The sequence below is a fragment of the Chrysochloris asiatica genome, unplaced genomic scaffold (assembly GCF_000296735.1).
Source record: "Chrysochloris asiatica unplaced genomic scaffold, ChrAsi1.0 scaffold00013, whole genome shotgun sequence".
Classification (NCBI taxonomy): domain Eukaryota; kingdom Metazoa; phylum Chordata; class Mammalia; order Afrosoricida; family Chrysochloridae; genus Chrysochloris; species Chrysochloris asiatica.
This window is the reverse complement of record NW_006408531.1, coordinates 16,555,656-16,576,835: the sequence shown is the minus strand read 5'-3', so window position 1 is coordinate 16,576,835 and position 21,180 is coordinate 16,555,656. Positions and strand designations below refer to the sequence as shown.

The 21,180-nt window shown below is 39.2% G+C and overlaps 1 protein-coding gene across 2 annotated transcripts in view; it reads right to left on the bottom strand.

Moving 5' to 3' along the window:
* Positions 1–4,418: 4,418 nt before the first annotated feature.
* Positions 4,419–21,180, bottom strand: part of HBS1L (HBS1-like (S. cerevisiae)) — a 112,308-nt gene continuing 95,546 nt past the window's right edge. The window contains exons 12-17 of one of the 2 annotated variants that reach the window (XM_006834641.1): positions 20,197–20,301; positions 17,699–17,789; positions 17,206–17,314; positions 13,249–13,349; positions 9,203–9,347; positions 4,419–4,885 (exon numbers count right to left, since the gene is read on the bottom strand). In XM_006834641.1, the coding sequence (XP_006834704.1) occupies positions 4,874–4,885; positions 9,203–9,347; positions 13,249–13,349; positions 17,206–17,314; positions 17,699–17,789; positions 20,197–20,301 (563 nt within the window). In that variant the 3' untranslated portion in view covers positions 4,419–4,873. The remainder of the gene's footprint in view (positions 4,886–9,202; positions 9,348–13,248; positions 13,350–17,205; positions 17,315–17,698; positions 17,790–20,196; positions 20,302–21,180) is intronic. The other variant, XM_006834640.1, reaches the window with a different exon arrangement.

The following is a 21,180-nucleotide window of genomic DNA, read 5'->3' as shown; positions in this document are numbered from 1 at the left end:
GATTGGTTGATTCATTGTCCTACTGGAGAACCCTGTCTTGAAATTGACAAGGAATCGGTTTATATAAGGGCCAATCTCAAAGCAGTTCAAGGTGACCTCACTATTCTCAGAAAGTCTGGAGTGGAGCATGTCCTTTGGAAACAGCGTCCCTTCACTGAGAAACCCCCAGACCCACAAGGGAGAGTGGTCACACTGAAGATGGCACAAGACAGTGGTGGCGAACTTGCCAGACCTACAGAGGGAGATCCCAGTGCGTTAGAGCAGGAAACTTGCAAGGAGAGCTATGAGAGCTGTATGTAGTACATGCCTATACCCGGCAGAGGCCTGAGTGTACCCCCTGGAGGTCTTCCTACAGCAGGGCACAGTTGGGTGCCACTGGGCAGAAGGCCTGCCATCAGAGCTAAGAGCCTCTGCAGGGGCTGCACACTTCTCCCCCTGGGCAGCAGCGGCTGGGTAGCCTGGTGACAAGAGAGTCCTGCAGGCCAGGTTAATGAGGCCCAGCATCAGAGGAGAAACCTCAGGAGCCACACAGGGTCCCTGAGCAGCATGATGTAACAGGAGGCAGTGGAGATGTGAACACTATCCAAGCTGATCCACAGCGCTCCTGCCCAGATGTAAGAATGAACGTGGATAATGTGGAGAAGAGCAAGCATTTTCCTTCTGAGCATCCGTTACCCTTCACTGTCGGTTCTGACTCATAGCAATCCTGCATAGGGTTTCCGAGACTGTCAATCTTTATGGGAGCAGAAAGCCTCATCTTTCTCCCATGGAATGGCTGATACTTTCAAATTGCTGACCTTGGGGATAGCAGCCTGACTGGTAATCACTACGCTACCAGAGTTCTTTATATAGACAGGTAGACAAGTACTTTCATTTCACATGGCTTCGTGTCCTCCTGGGTCTACAATCTTTCTCTCCCACTCAAAACGTTATACACAGGTAGTCCCTGACTTACAATATACTTGAGTTTCCATAAGCTGCATGTATGACTGTCAGTGTACCTAGAACATTTCATCTTCATGGGAAGAAATTAATGGAAATGAATGCAAGGGGCATGAAAACGATGCTGTGATGTGAACCCACTCACTCCAAGTATTTCATGAGGACAATATGATGGGAGAGATTGGTGGAAAAATTGTCTACGTGGCAAGAACACTGAATTTGGAACTTGGTATCACTAACATGAAGGAGCCCAGGTAGCATGTTATAAGCTGGGTTGCTAACACAAGGCCAGCAGTTCAAATCTACCAGATGCTCTGTGGGAGAAAGCTGAGGCTGTCTGCGCCTGTAAAGGTTTACAGCTTCAGAAACCCTCTGTAGGGTCACTGACTTGGAATTGACTCCATGGCACCACTACCACGGCATCACCAATCCCCAAGAATCAAATAATGAACAGATTTATAAAGATACTGATAATAAAAGGCAGTTAACAATGAAAACACTTTAAAATGAGGTATCAGACAATGTCAGAACCAATTTATAGCAGAGATGGAATATCACCCTGTCGTTCAGTTGAGAACTAGCTGGAGAATGGATGGGCATCAAATGTTGTCATAGGAATAACCACAACTTGTCTGTGGTAGGATGTGGGTCTTTCTCCTTCCCTCACTCTCTGCCTCCTCAGTGAGCACAATCATATCTTAAAATTATGCTAGGAAAAGTGATGGATTAGAAATGCCAAGGAATGTCTTGGTTGTATGTGCTCCTCTTAGGGGGACTTGGGGGCATGCCATTGCTGTCCAAATTTGGAGCTCAGAATAGAACCAAAAGGAACTGTGACATGATGAAGACAGGATCAGTAAAAGAGAGCTGATGGTTAGAAAAAGTCAGAGACTGTGAGGGTTGGAAATATAAAGGTAGATGTTTTGTAGCAAAAGGAGGGGAGTGGTTGACTTTGCAGTCTAGGAGCATAGGACCCTGGGACCATCCCGGGAGAAGAGCGGAGAGCAGGACCCTACCCAGAGAAACAGTGATGCCAGAGATGGTGGCAGAGACGATGATGTGGAGAGATGGAGTGGCGGAGGAATTTAGAGCCAGAGAGGGAGAGGGGCTGTGTGCTGACAACCGGGGGCAGGGGGAGGGAAGGGGGGACAGGCTTGCAGGGTATACCCTTTGGTTGATGATGGATGAAGGGGACTGTGAATGATAGCAATGAAACAATATACGATAGGATGAACATAAAGCTAATGTTCTCCCATGTAAACTATCACATAATTCACAATAAAAACATTAAAAAAAAAAAAAAAGTCAGCAAAAAGGGCAACAAGGAAGAAAAGTGAAGTTCAAGGTGTATGAAGACCAGACCCCACCTCAAGTGTGACCCTATAACCTCTTAACACATATTTATATTAAACTCGTCATTTCTGGAAAATGTTAGAGGCTTCAAGTGATGGACATCACAAATCGTTGCTAACATTCAGCTCTTCTCCTGGGCATGTTTCGGTCCCTTGCAGATCGACAGGACGACATGGATCACTCTGGTCAGGGACTGTGGATGAAAGCACAGCCTGCTGGAAATTGTCCCCCGTCTCTCTCAGTGCCAGGTAAACCAGGGAGGCTATGGACAGCAGGCGGAGGCCAGGATAGCCCAGTCATGTTTTACTCTATGGTTAAGCTTAACACAAAATGCACTTACATTGGGCTATACCATTGCATTTGGCATGCATCTGTCACCAGAGTAAGCCCGCCTGCCCTGGCATTAGCAGATAATTTCAAAATAGCTCACTGATGCTCTGCCTTACAAATACTGCCCCCACATATAGGGAGAGACAGCCTTCTGTAAAGCAAAGGTGTGGTCAAAGTGGGGGACCCCCACCCCCCCAAATGCTATGCACAATTTGTGCTAATGATGCAACTCTAGGCCCTGGGTCCCTGAGGAGGTGAAAGAGCAGTGCTGGGCCAGAGGGGTGACTTGAAGCTGTGGCCAGTACAGAGGGAAGGAGGAGTTTGCCTTTTCCAGCTCAGGAACACTGTTCTGAGAATCACAAAATTAAACTCTTGTAGTGGGACTCCTGGTGTGACACTGTAGGATCAGCACTAGACTATGAACCACAAGGTTGGAGGTTCAAACTCACCAGTTGTGCCTTGGAAACCTTATGGGTCACTATGAGTCAGAACTAACTCAATAGCACTTAACAACAGAGGGTACTGGATTGGTACAGCCACGAGCTATGAAATCACAGCTCTAGTCCTGCCTTCATTAATTTATGTCTCCAGAGGCCTGGAGAGGACAGACATTAGCATCTGTTAAGGAGTTTTTCTTGACCCAGTGAAATATACCTTCTCGACATATTCGGTGAACAGGGCTGCTCTGCAAAGCGAACCATTTAGAAATTACTCTCACCTACAGTACCTCAGAATGAGTATGTGCTCTTTTTTTCTTTCCATAACCCAACAGGCTATCAGTCTCTGTAACTCCCAACTTCCAGGAGACAGCAGATCCTGGAAGCTTCCGGACGCCTAATAAGATCCATTCTGACCAAGGGGCATGATTGAGTCGATTTTAACCAGAAGGGTGTTAGTTATTTGGTTAAGGACCAGGATTTTTCATACAGGACAGTTTACAGAATTTTGCCAGAGATGTTTGGGATAAAGAAGCCTGTCTGCTAATATGCTCCCACTCACCAGGAAGAAGGCCACATGTTTCTTTATAGTGGGAGGGAGCCTTGGCTGCACACAGACCACCATTCTGGGACCAACAAGGAAGGATAGATGCAGAAAGATGTGCCCAGTATATGGCCAAACACAGACACAACTCTAGGCAGAAGACAGAGCTTCCAGGAAGTCCACCTCAGTACTCTATCAAAGCACTCGGAACAACAAAGACAGGGGCTTCTATACGACGCGGGGGGCTCGAAGATGACACAAACTGCGACCTTCCAGCAAAAGACTTTATGTCTGAGAGTGGGATTTTTAAGATGGAATTTATAAGTAGAGCTGAATGCAGAGCCAGAGGGTGGGGATGGGGGGCTGCTGCACCACAAGCCTCCACCCAGCCCCCAGACAGCAATGCTTCCAACCAGGTCAGAGAAGACCACCACCTCTGTACCACCCCCACCAAGAGCAAGGCGAGGCTAGAGGCACAGCCACTTTAAAATAGATGGAAATTGTTTAATGAGATAACATTTGGTTCGTGGTTTTTAGGATAAGCAGCAAGAATCCATGTGAAAGAGCCAGGAAACTCGTAGGTGAAAAGACCCCACAACCCCTCCAAACTCATACTAAGTGATACTGGCAGAGAAACTCGTCAATGTTTAAGAAACACAGTACATTTTGCTGCAATGCTCAAACTAAGGCATTTTATTAAAGGCGCTACTACATCTTAAATAATATCTTGGTTCCCAAAGGAACAGCTTTCACTAATTACATATTAAGATTTCTAAAGTTTACTTGTTACATTCTTAGGCTCAACACAAAACAGGTTAAATATTAACTACTGCAACAATCCAATTTAGTTACTTTTCCTGAAAAAGTATGCAGTAAAATTGAAAATCGAAAGAGAAAACTGTAAACATTTTGTAGTTTGGCTGAAGAAAAGTTCATTTCATGATAAGTCAATAGCTTCTAATACAGAGTTCTGGTAGTTTCCATAAATCTCGGCAAGGTAAATCCATTCACTAAAATTTCAAAGGAAAAAAATCATTTTTCTTTAAAAATAAAATTATACAATATTAGCTTTTCTTTGCCAGTTGGCAACTTAAAGTGTTTGCTAGAGTGATTATTAATACTTCTTGGCAGCTCATTATAGCTTTATTTTTCCCTCATTTAAAAATTTCAACTGCACATTGTTCCTTTAATCTGAATAATTAGATTCTTTACTAACAGAAGTTAGCTGTTTCACTGCATTTGGTAACAGGACAGAAATTCAGGTCCATCATTCTTTTATCTGTAGAGAAAATAAGAAGAAAAGTGTACTAGAATTTAATCAATCATGTTATTAAAAACAGAAAATGACAGTGACTTAATTATTACATGAGAAAATCCCCCCTCCCGCAGTCCTGTGATTTCTGAGATGTATTATAATCTCTCCATTATTTTGTCCACTGAGTTATAAAGAATGTCTTGTCCGATTACACTGAAATGTGGATGACAACAATGGTAGCAGCTAAGGTGCATTGGATAGTTCCTATTTGCCAATGACTGTGCCAAGTGCTCTGGGTGGGTAGCGTCACTTCCCAACTCTAGGAGGCTGCCCTTGCTGTTAGTCTCTCAAGTTCACTGAACTAATTCCATCCTCACACTTTTAGAGATAAACAAATTTAAGGAGAGGTTTTATACTTGTGTTGCTAGCACAGCAGAGAGCAAGATCACAAACTCCAGAGACTTTTCTCTTCACCTCTACTCTATACTGCTTTCCTCACGAACTTTATATAAATGGTGTACACAAGGTGTCTTGGTGCTTTAGAGACATAAAAATAAGATTTTACACATCATATGTATAACTGCATTTTGATGCAACTTAAGAGTCTGTGCTCAAAGTATGTTGTTGTTACTAAGTGTTTTTGAGTCCGTTCTGACTATTCATAATGACCCTGTATAGGGTTTTCAGGGAGCAGCTGGTGAATCTGAAACACCAACCTTGTAGTTCAAACTGATATATACATCCAATTAAATTAACTGATTTCATTTTATGAAAACAATCATAAAATAATGAAGTTCTTTTAATAATATAATGTTATAAGGATTCAGAGTAATAATGGTAGTGTGGCAAAAAAAAATTTTTTTTCTTGCTTCATTAAGGCTATTTTCTCCAAACTCAAGTACACCTTGAATTATATAATAGATATATGTCTGAAACCTTGCTAGTATGTTAACTGAATGTTCTTAAGGGATCATTTTAAATGCAGTAAGAGAGAATTATTTAAAGAAAAAAATGAATGAAAACTCTTCTAATAAAAAAATTATTACTACTAATTCATTTAAATCCTAAAGTCTAGATCCTATGACTTGGATTATATACTTAGTTATTGTTAGGTGTCATCTAGTTGGTTCCAATTCACAGTGACCCTACACACAGCAGAAGGAAACACTGCCCGGTGCTCTGCCATCATCACAATTGTTACATTGGTGCCCATGGCTAATGCCACGGAATCAATCTATCTCATGGGGGGGGGGGGGTGTCTTCCTCTTTTTTTCTTACCCTGGACTTTGCCAAGCACGATGTCCTTTTCCAGGGATTGGTCTATCCTGGAAACATGTCCAAAGTATGAAGTCTGGCCATCCAGGCTTTTGAGGAACATTCTAGCTACACTTCTTCCAACAAAATATTTGTTTATTCACTTGGCAATCCATGGTACTTTTAATATTCTTCTTCAACACCGTAATTCAAATTCTTCTACAGTCTTCCTTATTCACTGTCTAACTTTCACATCCATATGAGGCTACTGAAAATACCAAGGTTTGGGTCAGGAGCATCTGAGTCCTCAAACTGACTGACATCCTAGCTCTTTAGCACTTTAAAGAGGTCTTGTGCAGCAGATCTGTCTAATACAAGATGTCATTTGATTTCGTGACTGCTGCTTCCAGTAATGCAAATTGTGGATCCAAGCAAAATGAAGTCTTTACCAACTTCAATCTTTTCTCAATTTACCATGATGCTCTTTACTGGTCCAGTTGTGAGGATTTTCATTTCTTGACATTCAGGTGCAAAGTATTTTAACCCCTCTTTGCTTTCAGCAAGTAAAGTTGTATCATCTGCATATCACAGGTTGTTAATGAGTCTTCCTCCAATCCTAAGGCCACATTCTTCTTCCTAAAGTCCAAATTCTCAGATTATTTGCTTAACATAAAAAAAGATTAAATAAGTATGATGAAAGAATACAACGCTGGCACTCACATTTCTTAATTTTAAATCATTCAATATCCCCTTGTTCTGCTCGAACAACTGCCTCTTAGTCTATATACAGGTTCCTCATAAGCACAATTACGTGTTCCAGAATACTCATTCTCGACAATGTTGTCTACAGTTGGTATGAAGCACAGGTAAACTTCTGGTATTCTCTGCTTTCAGCCAAGGTCCATCTAGCATCAGCAATGATACCCCTGTGTCATACCCACTTCTGAGTCTAGCTGGAACTTCTGTTACAACCATTTTTTAAATTATCTTCAGCAAAAGTTTACTTGCATGAGATATGATATTGTTCAGTGATTTCCACATTCTACTAGGTCACTTCTCTTTGGAATGGGCACAAATATGGCTCTATTCCAGAGAGTTGTCTAGGTAGCTGTCTTCCAATTTCTTGGCATAGATGAATGAATGCCTCCACTGCTACATCAGGTGATCAAAGATTTCTATTTGTATTCCATCCATTCCTGAAGCCTTGTTTTTTGCCAGTGCCTTCAGTGCAGCTTGGACTTCCTTCCTTCAGTACTATAGATTTTTGATCACATGCTACCTTTTGAAATGGCTGAACACTGAACATTTCTTCTTGATACAGTGCTATATATTCCTTCCATCTTCTTTAGATGCTTTCTGTATTATTAAATATTTTGCCCATAGAATCCCTCAATATTTCAAGTTGAGGCTTGAATTTTATTTTCAGTTCTTTCTGCTCGAAAAATGCTAAGCATATTCTTCCCTTTTGGCTTTCGAACTCCAGATCTTTGCACACTTTACTATAATACTTGACTATGTCTTCTCAAGCTGCCCTTTTCTGTTCAGCTCTAACGTCTTCATTTCTTCCATTTGCTTTAGTTTCTCTATACTTAAGAGCAAGTTTCAGAGTCTCTTCTGACATCATTTTTATTTTTTCATCCCTGTCTTTTTAATGACCTTTTGCTTTCTTCATGGATGGCATTCTTAATGTCATCTCATAATTCTTATGGTCTTTAATCATTAATGTCTAATGCATCAAATTTAGAACTGTTCTTCTGGAGATGGTCTCTAAATTCAAGTGGAATATATTCAAGGTCATATTTTGGCTGTGGCTTGTTTTCATTTTCTTCAGGTTCAACCTGAACTTGTATATGATCAGTTAATGGTCTAGTTTACATTCTGCCCCTGGCCTTGTTTTGGTTAATGATATTGAACTTTTCCACTGTCTTTTTCCACAGATATAGTCAATTTGATTCCTGTGTATTCCATCTGGTGAGGTGCATGTGTATAGTTGACCCTTTAATATTATTTAAAAGAGGTTTTTGCAATGAATGAGTTGTTGGTCTTGAGAAATTCTATCATGTGATCTGATCTCTAGCATCGTTTCTCTAATCAAGGTCATATTTTCCAATTACTGATCCTTCCTCTTTGTTTCCAATCTTTGCATTCAATCACCAGTAATTACCAATGCATCTCGGTTATATGTCTGATCAATTTCAGACTGAAGAAATTGGTAAAATTTCCAATTTCATCATCACAGGTTTCATTGGCTGGTGCATAAAGTAGAATGATAGTGATATCCACTTGTCTTCTTTGTAGGCATATGGATATTATACTATTACAGACAGCCTTGTACTTCAGGACAGATCTTGAAATTTTCTTTTCTATGGTGAATACAATGGCAGTCCTCTTCAAGCTGTCATTCCTGGCATAGTAAAGCACATGACTATCCGATTCAAAATGAGGACTGGTACCAGTCCTAATGCTAGGGTCACTGGTGTTTATGTGCTACACTTCATTATATACTTACAGACCTAGTTTTCAACAGATTCCCTTCAATTTTCAGGTGAGAATATTGTTTGAAAGTCTCACTATAAGACATTTTTAGACCAGTTTCTTCCTAACATTTCTTTAAGTTTTCTAATATAAATTTTACTATTTTTAATATAAAATTTTTATGCAATAGCTGTAGTTTAAGGCACAAAATCTCAGTCCCCCACCAAAACGTGTTTCTATAAAGTTGAATCCAAATCATGGTGGATCCAGGTGTGTTGGCATCACAGGGCTTCCAATGGCTGCTCTTCCAGAGGTAGATCACCAGGCTGTTCCTCTTTGATGCCTCAGAGCGGACTTGAAGTTCTAACCTCTTCATTAATAGCTAGGCATATTAACTGTTCACCCAGGGACCTCTGTGAACATTGTTAAAAGGTGGAAGAAAAGCAGAGACATCAGAGCCATGGATAAAGCATGGACAGTCCTGGAGTGGCACTGTAGGATCAGCACTGGACTGCGAACCACAAGATCAGCAGCTCAAACCAGCCACTCCTTGGAAACCCTACCTGACAGCACTTAATGACATCAACAGTACAATCAGTCACTAATAAATACCTCGGTGACGACACCAGCAGCTATTGTAGAACCGCCATAGCGCAGCATGAACCTCCCGAGCTCTTTAAAGTCCTTGTAAAGCTCAAGAGCAATCGGTCTTTGTGTCTGTAGCTCCACCAATGCGTTCTGGCCTTTAGTCAATAATCTATCAACAAAACCAAACAAATGGATATGCAGGAGAGGTGAGTAAATAAATATGATAGCAACAACTGAGAAAAGAAAGATTTCCCATCTAATAAACAAACCAACATAGTCTTTAAAACTAAGAAGAAGAAAAAATTTTAATGAGAAGATAAGTCTTTGAGTTTCCTGGGTTATTTGAGTGAAATGTTAGGAGTAATTTTGAGCTTAGGAAACATTAGCTAGTTCCTATATATTTTTATTAGTCTTCTGAGCACAATTCTATCCCTTGAAGGACCACTATAACCTAAAATGCTCAAGGTCCCTCCTGACCAATGCTTTCCAGTTCATTCCTTCATTGTAGAACTTTCTTAGGAAATTAAGAAGTTATCTAATAAAAAAAAGTGACAAATAGTTTTAATCCTTCGGAAGAGAGTATTTGCATTTTAAAAGAGGACTACAATGCCTTATTATCTTCTCAACTAAAATTCAAATTGGTGACCAGGCCTGCTTGTAAATTAAAGAAGACAGTAACTTCCTGGTACCAAACTAAATTCCTTTCTCTCATTCTCACCTAGATGGGGCATGGGCCAGATGCTAAAGGGTTTCTTACAAACAAGCAAACCTAAAAACACATATGGGCCCCACTCAGACTTACTGGGAGAGAGCATCTGGGGGTAGAACCCAAAAGAGACATTTTGATATAATTCTCCAATTTATTTCACTGTACTCTAGAAGGATTTTCTGTTAGAATTGAGTTAGTTCTGACTCATAGTGACCCTGTGTAAGGTTTCCAAGGAGCAGTTGGTGGGTTTGAACTGCTGACCTGTGGTTATCAGTCCAGTACTTATTCTACAGTGCCACACCATAGAAAAGAGCAATTGTAAATTCCTCTTTGATGGACAGAAAGATGGTGCCAAATAAATTTCTAAAAAATATATATCCAAATGTCCAAATACATGAAAGATAACATCTAAGAAACTCACAAATTACTCATAATTTGGTTTCTAAGAAGTTCAACTTCATTCAGCATAATCAAGAGTTTACTACGTACCTAAGCTGGAATGAAGGGAAACAGCCAAGGGTGAGGTGAAAAATAAGAGAAAATTACTCAGCTACATTTCAGCTCAAAGGGAAGAGGGTCAGGGAAAGCTAAGGTGGGAATCCACAAGACCACCACCACCAAGCTGGGAATGCAGAGTTTAAGTAGGAGGAGGATTTGGGATGAAATAATGAGTCCACTTCAGATTGAGTATTCTCCAAATCACTTGGCTGATCAAACAACCTAGCTTCTGTCCCCAAATAAAACAACTGATGTGAATAACGTGACTGAGTGACAACCTGGGCCTGCTGCTTTTAGATCTGTGGCTGAGAGAATGATCTGAAATCTAGGCCTCTATTTCCTCAACTAGAAAACAAGAAAAGCAATTGTATCAGCTTCACCTGTGCACCGAGAATATGAACCAAGTGGAGGAAGCACAGCGGCGGAGCACAAGAAGGGAGGAGTCCTCAAAAAGTGTTAGTTCTTTATAGCATTTCTCAGAACATTATGCAGCACCATCTTCAAGAGAGAAAGCTGTGCCCTCTCTTCTTCCTAACTACAGGAGACGCAGGTTTAGAGCAATGGGAAGACTGTCTCTTCCCCTGGCAGCCACCCCATGACCCCACTGTTCTCCTCTGGGCCTCCTACACACGTGCAAGAGATGGGGAACAACCAAAGACTGAAAAGGGGGATTTCTGGGTGGGATTCCCCCCAGGGTTGAAGTGAGGAAAACCCCAAAGTTGAAGCAGCCAAGCCAGACAATGACTAGTCTTTAGTGGAATTAGGGTAAGAGTTCTGTAGTATTTCCTATGTTTTTATAAGAATGTTTCTATAAGATTCCTAGATATTTCCTTTATATTTTTTAAAGCTTTTATTGTGATTTGAGTGACTTCACAGGACAGATGATCAGTTTTACACTCAACCAATCATTTTTTGTTTCACTGAAATGATTACAATCCCCTCTAAAAGACCATCATTGATTAACAGTATTTGTTACTGCTATTTCCCCCACCCCACCCTTTTTTTTTTTGATGTACACAAAACACATAGAAAATATATATATATTTAATGTCTAAAGGGCACATTTTGCAAGCGCCCGCCTCCTGCTCACAGGCACACGGCCTTTCTCATTCCCTGGGTCTACAGCCCTCAGCTGCTCTGTGTCCCTGTGCTTTCGTCCCTGGTTCCATCTTCTCTGGTTAGGGTCCACACTCCACTCATGCTCTTCCCTCTTGATAGTCCTAGGATCCTCTGTTAGTGCAATGAAAGATTAACTACTTCCCCTTTTTGGTTTCACACCTTCTTTATCTCTACAGATCTGTCAGTTTTCTCTTAGCTCGTTCTTATATGTGTGTTTTATAACATTTGTCTCTGTTGTCATTAATTGTCATTGAGTTTGCTCTGACTCATAGTGGCCCTGTAAGGGGTTTCCGAATAGCAGCTGGTGGGTTTGAACTGCCGATCGTGAGGTTAGCAGTCCAGTGCTTATCCTACAGCATGACACCAGGACTCCAAAATTTGTCTCAAGTCTTCTGTATTTTGTTTTTATTTAGAGATCTTAGTTTCTCAAGAAGTACTTTCTTTAAAAAAAAACAAACAAAAACAAACTGATTTTGTTTCACCCAAAGGGGAACACCTAGGCCTGTAGATGAATGGCAATCAAAGTCAACAGTGGAGGTGGTCACCTTAGCTTGAGGCTCCAGGTGGACTTTGAGCAGAAGAAATGCCTTTTAGTTAGGGTAAACTAGGGAAGACAGAATGGAGATCACTGTCTAAGGCAATGATTCTTCTTGAGGGAAAAATACAAAAGATGAGGAAAGCCATCAGCTGAAATTTGGAAGTAGAGGCAAGGTATAACGCAAATTCACCTTCAAAAATGTATTATTGAAAAAAGGTAGAATCTCCACTGAGAGTAGTATCCAATCTGTCTGGGTGGGGCTGATGAAAGGAGACGGGATAGCACTCATATGGTACAATAGTGAATAATTGCTATCAGGATTGACTGTGACGGTTGGAAATGTAAAAGTAGACATTTTGTAGCAAAAGGAGGGGAGTGGTTGACTTTGCAGTCCATGAGCAGAGGTCCCTGGGACCATCCAGGGAAAAGAGCGGAACGTTGGACACTAACCAGAGAAGCAGTGACGCAGAGATGGAGGCAGAGACGATGACGTGGAGAGATGGAACGGCTGGGCACTCTAGATCCAGAGAGGGAGAGGGGCTGTGTGCTGATAACCAAGGTATACCCTTTGGTTGGTTGATGATGCATGGAGGGGACTGTAACCATGGCAATGAAATGATATACAATAGGATGAATATAAAGCTAATGTTCTCCCATGTAAACTATAACATAATTACAATGAAACATTTAGAGAGAAAAAAAAAGTATTATTGGCTTTTTAAATGCCTTTTTTTCTCCCACATCTTCAGCATCTAGGACTTGATTACTGATGTTGTTAAATGTTGTCCTGTCAGTTCTGACTCACAGTGGAACTGTGTAGGAGTTTTCAAGGAGCAGCTGTTGGGTTTGAACTGCCAACCTTATAGTTAGTAGTCCAGTGCTTATCCTAAAATATCACCCCATGACTCCTATAACTTGATACATACATATAAATTTACATCTACATTTTTATTTATAATTCACACTCATATATGAAAAATTATATTCAGCTTTTATATTTTAACAAGAGTTGACGTATTCATTTGTGTTTGTTTTAATCCAGTCCTTGGGGGAAAAAATGATTTCTGGAACAAGTTAAAATGGGTTTCTGTACCACAAAGAGAAATACTATAGAAATGGGCTAATTTAGAAGGAATCTGCCTAAACTACTTTTTTATTATTTCTTCAGTAAAACATTCACTTAATAAGAATAAAGAAAACACTCACTTAGGTTTTTTCTTTGTGACTTCGCCTGTGTTCTTGTTTAAGACACTGATCAATCTTTTAATAACGGCCGGCTCACTGACAGTTTGGTAGTGTAACAGCACCTAAAACAAAAAGTTGTAACATTTGTAAAAATCTGTCTACCTCAACATCTTCTGCCCTGTATTTTAGCCCTGACATTTAATTATACTGTTGCTGTTATTGTTAAGTGCTGGCAAGTTGGTTCTGATCCATAGCGACCCTGTATAGGGTTTCCAAGGAGTGGCTGATGAGCTTGAACCATCGACCTTGCAGCTCAAACCAACTCTGCAGTCCAGTGCATGAACCCACAGCACCACACCAGGACCAGATTAAACCCAGCACCACGGCTCAGAGTCCTTTAGATCTCCAGGTGTTTCCACAAAGTCTCCTCACTCTAAAGCACTTAGCTGCCACAGGGAAAAAGGTCACATTCCTACATCACCACTGGCTGTGTAAACGCTGGCAAATTAAATAACCTTTTGGTCACTGGTTTTTTTTTTCTTTTGTAAAAGCCGGAGGATAACACCATCTTAAGGTTTTGTAAAGACTAAGGCAATTTATCATTTAGGATAATTATTGTTATTATTACTTTTATAAGAAACAGTAAGAAAAGAGCCTGGGATTGAACTTCAAATATTTCACTATGCTCTCTTAGAACTTCTGTTTACTCAGTTCTAAAGTAAACAAGTTGTGATGAAGAAATAAGTAGGACTTAGAATTAGGTTTTATTTACTTTTTATCTCCACAGCATCTTATGTAAGAGCAGTATGGGTCACAAGACTTTCGTTGCACACGAATGAAAAAAATCTTCATACAGAAAAATCAGAAGTGATTGCAGTTGTTAAGTGCCATCAAGCTGGTTCTGACTCTTAGTGACCCTATACAGGGTTTCCAATGAGCGGCTGGTGGGTTTGAACTACCAACCTTGCAGTTCAAGCCGACTTTGAGATCCAGTGTTTATCCCAGTGTCTCGCCAGGACTCCTAAAACCTACCACACCCATTATGCCCAGGCAGTCTCCTATTCAAGTACTAACCAGGCCCGACCCTGCTTAGCTTCTGAGATCAGACAAGATTGGTACATTCACGGTGATAGGGTCATAGGCAGTAGTCACGCCTTATCTGTGGGGGATATGTTCCAAGACTCCCAGTAGATAGCTGAAATTGTGGATGGTATCCATATTTATTTTCCTGTGATGATTTTATAACTTTGGCACAATAAGAGATTAGCGATAATTACTAATAATGGAGCAATTGCTTATAAAATAAGCGTACCTGAACACAGGCACTGTGCCGCCGCCGCCGCCACAGTGCATCTGGAAACTGAGAACACTACTGTGTGAGTTCAGGGTGGGTGGTGACAGTGTGGTTTATAAACTATAATGTGCTAGTTAATACGTTAGGTTCCAAAACATGTCCACTTATCGTCTTTTCTGAAATAAATTTCCTCTTGGTATTTGTAGATCAAAATATTCAAGCGGAGTATCACAAATCTGCACTGAAAACTTTCAATTCAGGTTTATTTTTAAAAAAACTCTAGTAGACAGGAAGACAGTATTACTGTTCAGAGTAACTACTGAATTCTTGACCTCTAACGTGACATTACTCTTGCATGAGTGACAGCAGCCTCCCGGTAGGACAGACTGCTTTCTAAGAATAAGCTAGCAGTGAACTCATGGTTGCGTAGACATAGGCTAAAATTTATGAATTTTGAACATTTAAAAATGAAATAGCAACTACAAGCATTCGATGGGTTATGAAAGTCCAACTTATGTAGAACCCATAGTTGTGAACCAATCCTTGTAAAGTCTATTGCATTAAAAACTTGAGGTTTTGCTACTGGATCTGGAACAGTTAAATGCTTTTAATATAGAGAAAGGTACACTGTTGTTGTTTTGTTAGGTACTATTGAGGCCATGCTGACTCATAGCGGCCTTATGCACAACAGAATGAAACACTATCTGGTCCTGTACCAGCCTCACAATTGTTGTTAAGCTTGAGCACATTACTGCTGCCACTGTGTCAATCCATCTTGTTGGGAGTTTTCTGCTTTTTCGCTGAAACCCTCCATTTTACCTAGTGTGATGTACTTTTCCAGGAACTGATCCCTCCTGATAATATGCCCAAAGTACAAGAGATGAAGCCATCCTGGCTTCTAAGAAACAGTCTGACTGTACTTCTTCCAACACAGATTTGTTTGTTTCTCGGGCCGTCAATGTTGTTGTTAAGTGCTGTCAAGTAGGTTCTGACTCACAGCGACCCTGTATAGAGTTTCTGAGGAGGAACTGGTGAGTCTGAGCCAATGACTTTATGGTTTGAACAGACCTTGTAGTTCAGTGCTTATCCCACAGCACCATGCCAGGACATGGCACTTTTAATATTCTTCTTCAGGTTTATTTTCTTCAGCACCATAACTCAAATGTACCAACTCTATGGTCTTCCTTATTCATTGCCCAATCATTGTCCAACTTTAAGAAAGGTACACTATATACTATATATTAAGTAAAACATTGGACTAACTGATGTTAAGCACGAATCATTCCTAACTGTTCTGAATTAAAGTCAGATTTAGATACAAAATTGTTTCTAATCTAGGGACTGCCCTGTATAACAACTTTTGTGGAGAGGGACTTTTACTCCTTTTATAGCATGCAGGAGAAATGGAATATAATTATAAAAGTACTAAATGTATCTTACAAATATAATTTTAATATTACCAAATGTATATAAAAACAGTGACAAAGGATTATAGGCAAAGGACATACTAATTGCTTAATTTCAAATATAGCCTAAATACAAAAATAACAAATAAATCTAAAATTAAAGGAGCTAGATAAATTTATTCCCATACTATCACTACCTTAAAAAAGTTTAAAGATCAAATGTTGCTACTATAGTCTTATTTTTATTTCCAAGATGCAGTGAAAATGATCCATTTGTATTTTCAAAGCAAAACATTTAATTCCAAAAAGAAGAATTTTTATTGTCAAGCAAAATCTATATACTATGCAAACTAATCAGCAAAAAGAAATCATTCATCTGCTAAGTAACAAAAGTAAGGCATCAAATGATAAAGAGTATGGTTCCACATTCTACACATAAAGCAAGAAATTTTTACTATCCACAAGTCAGATTTTATAGGACAAGTAAAATTAGAGTATAAAATCTCCCTCTCCCCATACAGTGCTTGTTAAATGACACCAAGCAATGATGACCAGCAGACCAGCCTCATAGCTCCAGAGTCCGAATGTGCTGCTTCTGCACACTAAGCTTTCCGTGTGTGGAGAAGCCCTGGGCTATATCTAGGAATCTCATGGGTGGATAATACGTACTCGTACCTATGAAATCTAAATAGCAATATGGATTATACATTACAGAACATTCTTATTTTATCTTTTTGTGTTTTCCAAATTTTCCTGTAACAACATATTAATTTTTATTACAAAATTTACATGTAAGCCTTATTAAACAAAACCAAAACAGTAAGAGCCGATCTAACTGGCTTTTTGTTGTTGTTAGTGCCTTTGAGTCAATTCCAACCCACAGTGATCCTGTCTGTACAGGGTTTCCAAGGAGCAGCTGGTGAGCTTGAACCACCGACCTTGCAGTTCAAATGACTTTGCAGTCTGACTCATTAGCCTACAGTGCCACATCAGTAAAAAGTGATTATTCACTATTTCCCTTGGGTGGATTTTATTATCATAAGCCTGGATCTTATTAATAATGAAATATTTTTGCAATGCCTCTTTAAAAAAATCCCCAGGATAAAGGAACAAATAAAAATTAGGAATAATTTACATCTTCAACATTTATGATTTTCTGGAGAGTAATGAGATATAAAAATTACTATAGCATCACTGCTTATTAAGAGACTTGGTATCTTTTTAGAGAAAAGTTACTTTGACTTTATAAAATAGTAACAGTGAAACTTTGAAACTTACAGGAAATCCTTTAGTGACAGGAATTTCAATATTAAAGATGAGGATTCGGGCTCGGAAACGAGTGCAAGCTTTAATAGGATCTCTGGGGCCACAAAAGATGCAGCCAACACTGTAACAAAACAAATAAAAAGAGGAAAGGTGGATGGAAAACAAATTTACATTCAACAGGAAAATCTCTAAAACCATTTATCAGGAAGCATAACGACTAAGTAAATCACAGATTATAAAGCATGGTTCATACCATTAACCTTCCATTATTTTTGACACTGCAGATTTCACATCAAGAAGTTGGCAAGTACAAGTGCTGATTTGTATTAATTCCCATTTTAAATAGATTGGGTTTTCCTATCATACCTCTACTTCCACTGGTGTCTGACTTTTGACCAAATGAAATTCAAAGTGAATATGAATCCTTTCATAGGAGACAGTGGATATTGCCAAGTCTGTGTCTATATCCAAACCAGTGGTCACTCAGACTCATTTTGGCACTCACTTGATTTTGATGATATCCATCCCAACCAATGTAAGACTGACGTGATCTCCAGCTGCCGCCCAGTCGACAGGTTCATCGTGCAGGGTGATTCCTGGAAATGAGTAAGAACCAAAGCATACAATGAAACACTTCAATGTCAACTCATAACAACCAGGAGACTTTGGCTGATTTGTGCTTCATCACTCACTACTCAACATTTTCAGTATGAATGGAATGAGACGGAGAAGTGTTACTGTGAGCATTGGGCCAACACACTTCCTCTAGACTGGACTCTTCTAGAACCCCACCATAAGCATAGAGTGGCTTGTATTCACCTATAAAAGGCTGGTTCTTCTCTTATTTTATCAAAATTTGTATACTCATGTAGTCAAATGATACATTCATTAAAAAATAACAACAAGCATCCATTGTATTTAGTATTTAAGTCAATTCCGACTCAGTGACTCTGTAGATACGGTCACTAGTCTGCAGGGTTTCCAGGCCTATATATATGAACAGAAACAGACTGCTTCACCTTTCTCCCACAAAGCAGCTGGTGAATTCAAACTGCCAATCTTTGGTTAGCAGCTGAGAGCTGAAGCACTGCACGACCAGCTTCTTATAGATTCATTAGACATAAACAAGTTCTACTTAAGTGGATGCAAGCTTAATCATAACACATTTCAAATTATTTTAACACCATAAACATAGGGCTGGGGAAGATATTAAGTAATATTTTATTCTCTTGAATTTGCTTTTCATTAGACGACCTAGCTTGTGTTCTCCAAGTCAACCATGGGGACCCGTGCTCAGTCAGTAATTCTAACTGTCTTCATCAGTCCCCTCCACTATTCCAGGCTCAAGAGAATTCTTCCAAGAAAGAGTTCCGCATACTGATAACTAGTTTATGAAAAGAGATCATCTAAAGAAAATAGTGGTAATAATAACATTTCATTTAAAAATTATTCTAGGTGTTGAATGCAACTATACTATCTAAAGGTAGTCCTGGGAAGCAATTCCAAAGGGTAATCTCAGCTACACTATTCAAGAGCTTTTACAAGAGATCCCAGGCTTTCTGAATATATGGGAAATTTTATGGAGACTTTTTCTATTAGAACTGGGCCTTTTAATGAAGACAGTGTGTACACTGTCTACTGAGCACAGTTCTTGATTAACATGCTTTTAGTAAATTATAATCTACCCAAATTGTTCTTTAGATATGCATTTTCCCCACACTGCATACTCTTAAGGGGCAGTTAGTAGAGTTTTAGGGAGTTCCAGGAAGCTTATGAAATCTGGGAATTATGATTTTGGGGTTCATGAAGGAACCAATCTGTAAAGTCTGGTACATTTAGTATCATAGTCTAATTCATAATTGCTGACTACTAAAAAAGATTATCTTGCTCTCAAAACAACTTGCTAACAAAAAAATTAATATTTCAAAAAAGTAGCTCTTAATTATCTAAAAAAACACACACAATAAAAGCAAAAGCTGAGGGCTCCACTTGCAAATATCACCTTATTGATCTTTAAATTTAAGTTACAATATGTTACACCTAAGCAGATATTCGATAATTTCTTGTCATCGTCAATAAACTTGCTTTGACAGTGAGCAAACTGACCTAGCCTAACTACAAGTACAATAAAATTTATAAGGTAGTCAGGTACAACTCTGACTATATATTATAAATTAAAACAACAGAAGGAAAAACATAGACACTTAAAATTTTTTTTTTCAATAGGTCATGTTTTAGCTTAAAATTGCTACAAATAATATTGCTTTATTAAAAGGTAAGACATAGACCTCAAGTTATATATTAAAGTCACAGACTTACTTAGAAGTCACATTGAAGGAATACGGAATTAGAAACCTTTAATCAGGAAAAGAACTACTGTGTCTATGCAAGACCAAATGATGGCAAGATAGAAAGAGTGGTTGGCCATTAAGAAATGATACAGGCTCCATCTAGTAGCAAAAGGAGAGGAGGCTGTGGTACCTTGCACTCATTCAATTACGCTTTTCAATATTAGGTTTTTCTGCATTTGCATAGTTATTTGCATATTTGCATACTAACATTTAACTGTAAAACATTTTTTTGTTATAAACATGATGAAGGCTGTTAACGGGCCATAATTCTGAAATGCACACTACAAAACAACAGATGGTAGCAGTCCGCTTTGCTAGTGACTAGTCAGTGTTAGGCTGGGTTCAGATTTATTTTCTGCTGCACATTAAGATTTGAGATGTAGCTGTCAGGTGTGTCTACACAATTGATTAAACCCTAACCAGACTTCTTGAATCAATGAAGATGTTACCACAATTAGAATATTACATGTACATATACACACACAGTCACAACAGAAAAAAAAATCGGTTCATGTTTTCACATCTTAATCTTCAACAGTTAGTTTCACTTTGACAGTTAGTTACAGTTTCAGTAAGAGTTAATAACTAAACTACTTAAAATAATCTGCTGTCTTAAAGGTTTGTTTAGCAAGCGAGTCTGGTTGAGGCATACCTTTTGCAGTACAAGTTTCATTAGGAGGCATGGCTAGCAGTCGGTCACCAGTCTGGATATAACCGGCTTCAATTTTGCCAGTTACACAAAATCCAGATCCTTGATCTGCAAAACATGCCAAAATCTCATGACGATTCATCATTACCTGATGATAACACTTTTCGCTGCTTTTATCTCAAGGTCAGTACATACTTGCAGTTCAATGCATGTTAAGCAATGAGTGTTTGTTAAATATGGCACAACATATTCTAGTCTTAAGATTTTCTTGAAAATATTCCTGTCACCAGAAAATGGGGACTCATTCTGTTCTTGAATACTTATTGAATGTTTACTAAATAAGTATCAGGCACTGAGGATAAAGAGTTGAAACTATAAATTTCTACCCTTATAGTTTACACTAGTGGAGAATATATATATATATATACTGTACTGAGACAAATGTTATTTATAATGTGCAGCAGAAAACCACAGAAAAAGACTGCACCAAAGGATCCACGAAGAGGTATGAGTGCACTTGAGCTGAGCACTAGGGGAGGGCACAGGGATCCAGTGGACATGGCGAGGTGTGTGAATGGGCAGGAAAATGACGCTGTGTGTGCAAAGACAGAGTCACAACTGAATGTGTTCTGTGATATGAGCCAACTGCGGATTACGGCATGGGACCATGTGAAACCCTGGGAAAAGTCCAGGCATGAGGCTACAGAGACAGGCAAGGGGTGAATCATAAAGGGGGTGCACAAGAAATTCACTAGGAGTTTGAATTTTATCCTTTACTTTATGAAGAAAAACATGGCATCAAGAAAAACAAGACTCATTAACAGCCTATAATATGCTGCTGATACAACCTTGCTTGCTGAAAGTGAAGAGGACTTAAAATATTTACTGATGAAGATCAAAGAGCACAACTTTTGGTATGGATTGCATCTCAATGTAAAGAAAACAAAAATCCTCACCACTGGACCAATAAACAACATTCTTATCAAC